Source organism: Lygodium microphyllum, chromosome 7, assembly GCF_053477565.2.
Source record: "Lygodium microphyllum isolate KBCC chromosome 7, Lygodium_microphyllum_v1.1.10, whole genome shotgun sequence".
Taxonomy (NCBI): Eukaryota; Viridiplantae; Streptophyta; class Polypodiopsida; order Schizaeales; family Lygodiaceae; genus Lygodium; species Lygodium microphyllum.
In genome coordinates, this window is record NC_141141.1 from 91,349,559 (window position 1) to 91,360,247 (window position 10,689).

Sequence of the window (10,689 nt, forward strand, 5' to 3'; positions counted from 1 at the left end):
CCTATATCTAGTTGAGGTAGCTGTTCCCAAACTGCAACAGGGCAGCTGAACTCCTGTAAGGCCAAAATGCAAAACCAGCACCATCAAATCAGAGGAGACATGTCCCAAACTGTCAGAGTATGCCCATCAAGCTAAATATGCAACAGGGATAGCTTCATCAAGGCTGAAATGCTGTTAAGCATGGCCAAAACAGATGGAGAATTACCAATAAGGGCAGAAGTGTCAGTAGGAAGCAAAAAATGCAACTGTAGAGGGGTGCACCAAGCTGAAACAAAGCGTGACTGGAAAAAACACAATTTTGCAGGCTGAAGGCTGCTGAGAGTGTGCAAACTGGAATGGTAGGGAGAGAGTATGACTAAAAAAGACGGTCACGCAACTGACAAGTTGTCCCATATACAAATAAATGACCGCTGCACAACAAGGCCCAAAATGACATGGAGAAGCCCAAAAAAAACACAGCCCAAGTAAAGGAAAGCTAGAACCAAACTGAAGAGAATGATCACAGCTGAACAGACTCCTAATTTCCCTGACTGTCACAACCAAGTGATGACCATGATCCCTAATGCCTCTAGCTAGTGTCATGTTCAAGTTTCATGAAAGAAGTGTTCTACCAACTATGGCATTGAAGAAATTGAACTTCCTCTTGACTTTTGTCAAAGTTGGAGATAGTACATTGCATTGCCACACAAACATGGGTATGGAAGCAGATCACGCAAAGAACCACCACCCTAAGCAGAAACTCAGCTTGTAATATTTTACCAGTTCCGGACGTTAACAATAATAAGTGATATGTAAAATTGCTCCAACAAAAACCACAATGTATTGCATACAATAGAACATTCTACAATGCCTTCCTTTAGCTGATGTCCGTTCAAGTTCTGAGAGAAAGGAAACTGAAATTATCTCAACCCTTCCTCAACTTTGGAGCCAGTCACAGATAGATTCATCTATTAAGAATTAGACCTCTTGAACACTTTGAAATAACACAGAGACACACTCCTGAACACTTCTATGTAAAAGCATGCAGTTATACTCTGTAACAAAGAGAGGCAAATAAATGGTAGAGATAGTGCATGTACAATTGGCATTTGCTGGTTAATCCAAAATACATGTTCTGCTTATAGCGTCAATAATTGGAAAGGTTGAAGGTACAGCTGCCCAGTCAAGCTGCAAAGCATTTCATGGCTCCTCTTTGCAATGAGGGGCATAATCCCAGCTCCAAGCACAAGAGCAGAGAGGTGTAGAGCTTGCAATACTGTCTTGGATTCACAGAAATACAGTGCCCCACGCAAACAAATGTGGGTATGCAGGAGGGTCTCACGCGATGCAAATGCAAGAAAGAAAGCTGCAGCTGGTTGCAAATATGGATCCATCTGTAATGAAAATGTAGTACTACTGTTGAGGTTGATAGAAGCGCTCAAGATGATCATGCCAAGAAAAAGACCCAATGGTGCCGACAGAAAGCTGCATGTAATCCCAAACAGCCTAGTAGGTCTCCATGAACTCACCTGTGTAGAATCGGGAATAAAGTAAACAATCAAGTTTCATGAAAGAAGTGTTCTACCAACTATGGCATTGAAGAAATTGAACTTCCTCTTGACTTTTGTCAAAGTTGGAGATAGTACATTGCATTGCCACACAAACATGGGTATGGAAGCAGATCACGCAAAGAACCACCACCCTAAGCAGAAACTCAGCTTGTAATATTTTACCAGTTCCGGACGTTAACAATAATAAGTGATGTGTAAAATTGCTCCAACAAAAACCACAATGTATTGCATACAATAGAACATTCTACAATGCCTTCCTTTAGCTGATGTCCGTTCAAGTTCTGAGAGAAAGGAAACTGAAATTATCTCAACCCTTCCTCAACTTTGGAGCCAGTCACAGATAGATTCATCTATTAAGAATTAGACCTCTTGAACACTTTGAAATAACACAGAGACACACTCCTTAACACTTCTATGTAAAAGCATGCAGTTATACTCTGTAACAAAGAGAGGCAAATAAATGGTAGAGATAGGGCATGTACAATTGGCATTTGCTGGTTAATGCAAAATACATGTTCTGCTTATAGCGTCAATAATTGGAAGGTTGAAGGTACAGCTGCCCAGTCAAGCTGCAAAGCATTTCATGGCTCCTCTTTGCAATGAGGGGCATAATCCCAGCTCCAAGCACAAGAGCAGAGAGGTGTAGAGCTTGCAATACTGTCTTGGATTCACAGAAATACAGTGCCCCACGCAAACAAATGTGGGTATGCAGGAGGGTCTCACGCGATGCAAATGCAAGAAAGAAAGCTGCAGCTGGTTGCAAATATGGATCCATCTGTAATGAAAATGTAGTACTACTGTTGAGGTTGATAGAAGCGCTCAAGATGATCATGCCAAGAAAAAGACCCAATGGTGCCGACAGAAAGCTGCATGTAATCCCAAACAGCCTAGTAGATCTCCATGAACTCACCTGTGTAGAATCGGGAATAAAGTAAACAATCAAGTTTCATGAAAGAAGTGTTCTACCAACTATGGCATTGAAGAAATTGAACTTCCTCTTGACTTTTGTCAAAGTTGGAGATAGCACATTGCATTGCCACACAAACATGGGTATGGAAGCAGATCACGCAAAGAACCACCACCCTAAGCAGAAACTCAGCTTGTAATATTTTACAAGTTCCGGACGTTAACAATAATAAGTGATGTGTAAAATTGCTCCAACAAAAACCACAATGTATTGCATACAATAGAACATTCTACAATGCCTTCCTTTAGCTGATGTCCGTTCAAGTTCTGAGAGAAAGGAAACTGAAATTATCTCAACCCTTCCTCAACTTTGGAGTCAGTCACAGATAGATTCATCTATTAAGAATTAGACCTCTTGAACACTTTGAAATAACACAGAGACACACTCCTGAACACTTCTATGTAAAAGCATGCAGTTATACTCTGTAACAAAGAGAGGCAAATAAATGGTAGAGATAGGGCATGTACAATTGGCATTTGCTGGTTAATCCAAAATACATGTTCTGCTTATAGCGTCAATAATTGGAAAGGTTGAAGGTACAGCTGCCCAGTCAAGCTGCAAAGCATTTCATGGCTCCTCTTTGCAATGAGGGGCATAATCCCAGCTCCAAGCACAAGAGCAGAGAGGTGTAGAGCTTGCAATACTGTTTTGGATTCACAGAAATACAGTGCCCCACGCAAACAAATGTGGGTATGCAGGAGGGTCTCACACGATGCAAATGCAAGAAAGAAAGCTGCAGCTGGTTGCAAATATGGATCCATCTGTAATGAAAATGTAGTACTACTGTTGAGGTTGATAGAAGCGCTCAAGATGATCATGCCAAGAAAAAGACCCAATGGTGCCGACAGAAAGCTGCATGTAATCCCAAACAGCCTAGTAGATCTCCATGAACTCACCTGTGTAGAATCGGGAATAAAGTAAACAAACTAGTAAGATTGCCTTTGGGATGATGCAAACATGATAACTAAATACAACACTAAAAATGTAAAATTCATGCTCTGCATTTATATTCTTCTCTCAAGCATGCTGTCAAATCACACAAATGTGCAATTTTAAGAATCTCTTACTCACTTTTCTGACAGATGAGACTGCAGACAACCCCAGAAAGAAGTGCCTTACGGCTAATGCTGCCATCATGGGGCCAATTGAGCATGAATTATGACTAGCACCCAGGAAGATGGCAACAATGGTTGAGTACACTGCACCTGGCCACCAATCCTACACCAAAACAAATACGTTTCTTTTCACACATACTGCTCAAGGGAGGGTTGTTCTGTATCGTAAAAAATTGGTATTCATTCAGCATTGCTAAACTTCTCATAATACAAAAAGGACAGGTACATCAATATGCTTTGAATTAATACACTTTCAACATTGCTAAACTCTCTTGAGTCATACAAACAAAAGTCATGACAACTGAAGCATCTGCTAACCTGATCGCGGATACCACCACCCCTGCAGACAAGAGACTCAAACCAATGGTCTGCATATTCGCCACTGCTTTCTGGCGTCCCAGTAGCACCCTGTAAGTCTTCTAGCTGAAAATCCTGTACATGAGAATCAAATGGTGCATAGCTACCACCATACTCATCAAAGTGATACCTCAATGCTCTCCAATGAGCGAGAAAAAGGAAAAGAGCCACACCGGTGGCTAGAAAACCTGCAAAAGGAAAATGTCTCCACAGGCTCTGTGAGGAGCACGGCCCAAGTGATGCACTGCTGCCGGAAGTATAGCATGGCCAGAGAAACATGAATCCGACAGCCAATGTGAATGCCGATGCAAAAGGCCGGCTGAAAAGCTCAAGAAGGACCCTAAATCTGATAAACAGAGTCCGTGAGGATGTGCTTACAAGGGAAGCACATGCAAACCACAAGCCAGAGGCCCAAGCAAACTGACAGAAGGCGATTGCCACAAGCTTGAGGGCGAGATCAACATCTTGGGGGCAGGCGTAGCTGCAGCAGCTGCGCGTGGCGATGAGCAACACGAGAGGGGGCGCCATAAGGGAGCCTTCTTCTTCTCCTTCTACTTCTGGCCAAGGTGTATGGTCAAAAAATCATATGAGCAACCAGCCCTGTTCTTCTTCCCCTTTTGATATGTATCTTACTGTGGTGATGGAAAGCCGTCCTTTCGACTTGATATGATTAAGGAATCAACGGATTGACCAGCTTCCCTTTCCACTATGTATCTGACTATGGTGATGGAAGGTCAAGGAATCAGATGGGTGGCCAGCTTCCCCTTCCATTATGTATCTGATTATGGGGATGGAAGGGGTTCCTTGGGACTGGATGGAAGGTCATAAGTTGGACTTGCTTCTGCCAGAATATATGCTGAGACAGGTGCATGGGTTCCCAGGTTAGACCCTCCCTGCTTGCTGCTGTTCCATGTCCTCTACCTCTTGGAAAGGGATTTGTGTTGCGTCTCAGGGGAGAGGGACCAAAAAACAGCTGCGGTAAACCTAGGGGACTCGTGTGGCTGGACATCGTCTGATGCCTTTGAGGTGAGAGGAGGATGATCCTCCCCTGCTTAGCTCCTGCAAGCGATTTTGTTGTATCAGAAAATCAAGGGCCTTGACAATTGGGGTATAAAGAAAAGCCCAGGAAGTCACCCGCTCCAGATGTAACGCCCCCCACTCCCCGTCTGTCTTGGGATGTGGGATTGTCTAAGGTCGCATCTGCCCACCAACCTACTCTCATTTCACAAACCAAGACCTACCGTGCAGACAAAACCCAGAACTTAGAAGCCTTCTCTTCACACATGAAATCTTACACAGACATTTGGCACACATACATGGCACCTGCTGAGGAGTAGTAGCTTGATGCTCTTCTTTGCGTAGCGCTAAAAGGCGGTATCGCATGGACATTTGGCACACAGACACACCACCTCACAAGGTAGTAGGTTGATGCTCTTCTTCGCTTAGCTACGTTCTTGTGGGTCCTTGATTAGGTCTCCCGAGTCCCATCATCTATCACTTGCTTTGAAGTTTGTCTTGTCACCTACCTTTGTCTTTTCCTCTTAGGACTCATCTAGGCACCATCTAGCTAGAACAATCTCCAGGTAGAACACACTCTCTTCTAGCTTGTTTGTGGCACAATAGCTTTTTTGTAGGGTTAAAGTTCCCTTGGTCCCAAAGAATCGATGGCCCAAGGTCAAAAGTGAAATTTTGCTCGCCCTTAAGGCCTGTAAGCTAGCTTATAGAACTTTTAAGGTTTTTTGTAATGCCTTAGCAAAGGCCTATGACAACTATGTCTTGAAGAAGCCTCTTAGTAGGCTATGTAAATACCTTTTATTCATAATATTGATATTCTCTGTACATTATTTAAAAAAACATTGTTATAAGCTAGAACAGTTTCTAAGGTAGACTGCTCTTTCTTCCAATTTTTACTAGCATAGGAGCTTACTCATAGTTCACTTTTACTATTAATGGAAGTCATCCCACCCTCACTCAATAACGATAATCTAAACCATCACAAAGATCCTGAATCTCTCTGCAATCTAGGCTAATCAAGTTTATTATAGTGCTTATTCACAAAGAGAATTCATAAGCATTTTTGTTGCTTAGCGGGGAGAGAAGGACAAAGAATATAAACTTACGAGAGAAAGACAACAGAAAAAGGTCTACAGTAATTTTGGAAGAGAAAAGGCAAGAGAAAGTTTGAGATGACCAATTAAGCTCTTTATTTTCTTATGCCTACTATTGAAACATTAAATCTCTTGTTCTTGTAAACCTATTGTCACTTGATAGATTTGTGTATGGATATAGAGCATTAGCATAATGGTCTTCACGGGTGCCACTAGAAGTTGACCTCTTGGTCACCAACTTTGGAGCCTATCATGATCTAAGGTATTAGATGCACTTTGCACCAATTGCAAGTCCACACAAAAGATCACGAAACGTGCAATTTGTGAGAATCTAATCATTCTATTGCAAGACTCAAACAAAAAACATACAACTTCAATTCAAGGAATGGAGTTTCAACTTCAACAAACTACATGCTCCATGCTTCCTAGACTTTTTCTAGGGTTTAAGACTATTTATTTTACAAGTTTAGATTCAAAAGGTAAGATGCACTATTTGGACTTTGCATCAAACATTTCTACCTTTTATGCATGTGAAAAGGAACTTTAGCATGTGTTGAACCCATGTTAGAACAACTTTTGAAGATATGATAGCAAAAGGACATCGACACAATGTGAGGCTTTTGGCTAACATGAAGTATTGACACAATATTAGAAAGTTGCTTCTTATGTAATTTAGAAGGGAAAATGCTCATTTTATTTTCTTCTATAATGTTGAAAGAGAATATCTCCACTGCATTAATAAAGAAGCTTCTAAGTACTCTATATCAAGTGGGAAAAAGAAAGCAAGCTTTAGTCTCCAACTAAAAGTAGTACATGATCAAAGTGCATATCCTTTTTAGTAGGTCCCCCCTTTCCATCACTTTGGATGTAGAAAAGCTTTGCTAGCCTAAGGTGCCTTTTGGAGCCCCCAAATGGAACATGGTATGAAATTATTACGAACTAATGCAATTTGTTTCTAAGCATGAGTTAATATTTCAACCTCCTTGACAAACAAACTAACTGCTCAAAACAATCTTGAGTAACCTAGGTTGTGAAGTCCCACCAATCCCTCAACCTTCAAGTTCAAGTCTTCTACTCCAAATACTATATAATACTCCACTCTTGGAATTGCCCCTTAAAATATGTTTGCCGTGCAATTTTTTGTTTTCGCATTCACTAGCCTTAAGTATTTTCCATCTTGAGAAGTGATAATATACTTCTATATTTTCTTCTAGCACGGAAAATTGTGTCCTTTGTGAGGTGTATAAAGCTTTGGTTTTTTAGTTTAAAGCTCATGAGATAGTTGATTCATCGACATCATGTCAAACACTACTATGTTCATTCTCTGTATTCTACCTTAGAACTACTTAGAGCAATTGATTTGTTTCTTGGTTAACTAGGACACACGTTTATTTCAAGGATATGATTGTAGACCAAATGCACAATAATATGTTATTCTCCTGCTCTAATCTTCAAATAAGACATATTTCTTGGTTAACTAAGACACGCCACTTTTCCTAATAGTCATCTTGGGCCCATCATATCACAAAGGATGATAGTTGAATTTTGATATTTCTATACATTCTACCTTAGAACTACTTAGAGCAATTGGTTTGTTTCTTGATTAACTAAGACACACGTGCATTTTAGGGATATGATTGTGGACCAAACACAAAAAATTGTTATTTTCCAACTCTAGTCTTGAAATAACATATATTTCCTTGTTAATTAAGACACACATGCATTTAGAATCCAAAGCAGAGTCATATTGTGATTTTCCTAATAGTCATCTCCTACCCATCATATCACAAATGACATTTGTTGAAATGCAATATCTCTATACTAAACTATTTGATGATTAATTGTAACTATTCCATGGATAGAATGGCAAATCCCATTATTTTAGTGAATTTCAAGTAGATAAGCTTTGGCTACTACCCATAGCAAACACATCACCAATTGTTTAGCATTTTAGGGATAGAATTATAGACCGAATGCACAAAAATCGGTTATTTTCTAGCTCTAGTCTCGAAATAAGATATATCATGCTTGTAAAACATGTTATTTAATCCTATTAGGGGATTTTAAGTTCTTATCTTAAAATAGCTTTCCAATCATATTTAGTATGTTTTGGGTGGGGGGGGAAGGTCTTAACTTAAAATAATTTATTGATCATCTTAGAATAGTTTTTAAATCATCTTTAGTATGTTTTCCTTATGCTTCTTCAATAACAACATTTCCATAAGTTATGTGTTATTCCTATGTATCCAACAAGTATTTCAACTTCCCATATATTCTTACAAATCTATGAGGTACTTCCACATCTAAAATTTGCAAATAACCTCTTTATGACAACTATCCTACTCTCGACATTATGTTGTCAACATACATCGCTAAGAAATCAACTTTCCTCTTGTTTGCCAAGTGAGATGTTAGAGAAGCAATATCCATCATTTTAAATATGTTAGCTATTGATAAGTATGTTTCTTCGATGTCTACAATTCCAAATCAGTAAATTATGTGCATTTTTATTGGCCCTATAGGCCTACTTATAAACAATCAATTTCAAGTGTAAGTTCTAAAGTACTAAGTCCCAACTACTATTCTTAAGCATTATGTCAACTTCTTTTGTAATGCCTTTTTCAATTCATCTTTCCTTCTATTTTTCCAAAAGTGAGTAGGCTCTTATATCTCTTCTAGTTTTACCATGTAAACTTATATAGAGAATGTATGATATAATAGAAAGGTGAAAAACCCATTGTGATGCCATGCTCTTATGCATGAGAGGGCCACATGTGTACTATAGTGGCACCAGTCTTTGTTTTTTGAGAGACGTTGATGGGGGGCTATCTAGCATCATCACATGTTTGACATATAGTGGTTCTATTGTGATAAGCACTCTTATCAATTTATCTCTAAGGAACATTTCGACATTGCAAATTTACCAACTTCTCATGAGGGATCTCAAGTAGAACTTCTTATACTTTCATGGGACTTTCACACTTCTTATGTAGTGTTTCAATTTCACAAATCTATTAGCAACCTCATTGTGGTAACTATTCAAATATCAAACCATATTTACATGGGACTTTCACACTTCTTATGTAGTGTTTCAATTTCACAAATCTATTAGCAACCTCATTGTGGCAACTATTCAAATATCAAGCCCTATTTAAGTTATCAACATATGCCACTAAGTTAGCAAATTTCATATTATTTTAAAACACAACATGTTAGTGTTAGCCTTAATATTTAGCCTTTAATGTAACAATCCTTACCAAATTTTTATTCCAAGCTTAAGAGTTTTCTTTTGATGCAAGGCCCCTTTCAAATGTGTAAGCCAATGGGAAATTGACTGCATATCTAGATGGATATATGTTAACATGTTGAATGTAGTACATATGCCAAGAGGCATGATGTTTCCTCGTATCATCATGCGGTTTCATGTATAATCCAATGGCATTCTATTGTATCATTGTATCATTGATCGATAATGTAACTCTAAGCAGTTGGATTCTAAGTATTTCAATATGTACAAGCATTGTTATGTCTATTTTGTGTTATTATCATTTCTTTCACATTTTTGCTCTACCTTTCTCAATAGTGTGAATATTATTTATCTTTATGTTAATAGCTCTAAGATGTTAACACTTGGTGACCATGATTCACTAGAGGTCATACGGCTGCTGCCTTGCTCCTGTAGGTCTGCATTTGCTTGATACACACTCTATAGGTTGCATTCTGCTACCTGCCTACTCCGACTGATGGTTATAGCCCTTGAGATCTATCTCTAGTGGACGTTACACTCATAGTCCTCCCTCAACCCACTCCCAAGAGTGTCATCTGCTGTTGGAGAGCTTCGCCTTTGAGTATCTTATACATTCATTCGTTTACTTTCAGCATTGGTTCCTTTGCTTTAGAGTTATCTTTCTTCTCTGTTTGTGTTTCAGTCATGTTTGTACATTGTGTTTTCTCCATGCAAACCTTAGCATATCTTCAAGGAGGTGGTAGGTAACTAACAATGCTTTTTGGGAGCAAGGATGAACATGTTATCCAATTTGTAGAAGACTTTGAGAAAACATGTTTGATGAGTAGATTGGACAAGGAGAACTAGCTCCAAATCCTTTACAACAAAATCCTTGAGGCAGCTAGAGAATGGCTAGCAATGTATGTGGTCCAACAAGCCACCTAACTAAAGGCCATGGAAGTGGATTATGTGAATGCAAACATGGATTTAATTCAAAGATTTACCAAAACAAAGGATGCAATTACCAATGAGAAGGAATGGAAGATCATCAAGTTGGGACAATTGAATATTGAGTGACCCCCTAGAATTTCTTGTATGCATAGAAAGGCACTAGAATGGTTGCTCTAAAGTGAGCTACCTCCTCCATCAAACAAGTGACATACATGTCAGAGCTCCTAAAGTCCTCATCTAACTCAAACTAAGGCTCACAAGCAAGGGATGACAATCATGATTACTAACACCCCCTCGCAAATCCTGGATGTGGCGGAAGGCCAAAGAAGAAACAGATCCTGGGGTGGCAAGAGGAATGCCAATATAGATTAAGTCCATCATCGTAGACTGACGATAAAGAAGTTCCTCACGACCC

The 10,689-nt window shown here is 39.4% G+C and overlaps 1 protein-coding gene across 5 annotated transcripts; it reads right to left on the minus strand.

Annotated features, from left to right (window-relative positions):
• Positions 1-1,045: 1,045 nt before the first annotated feature.
• LOC148033690 (zinc transporter 6, chloroplastic-like) lies at positions 1,046-5,465 on the minus strand. 5 transcript variants are annotated; one of them, XM_087681650.1, is made up of 5 exons: positions 5,306-5,461; positions 5,124-5,226; positions 3,951-5,048; positions 3,589-3,735; positions 2,012-3,413 (listed from the first exon to the last, which is right to left on the minus strand). In XM_087681650.1, exons 3-5 carry the CDS (start codon positions 4,515-4,517, stop codon positions 3,024-3,026), a joined length of 1,104 nt encoding a protein of 367 aa, XP_087537776.1. In that variant the 5' UTR covers positions 4,518-5,048; positions 5,124-5,226; positions 5,306-5,461; the 3' UTR covers positions 2,012-3,023. The 5 variants fall into 5 exon arrangements, 4 of the variants coding, with proteins under 4 accessions (XP_087537776.1, XP_087537775.1, XP_087537774.1 ...); XR_015691352.1 differs by adding an exon at positions 1,046-1,508 and having other exon boundaries at positions 2,033-3,413; positions 3,951-5,465; XM_087681649.1 differs by having other exon boundaries at positions 5,124-5,465.
• Between the last annotated feature and the right edge of the window lie 5,224 nt (positions 5,466-10,689).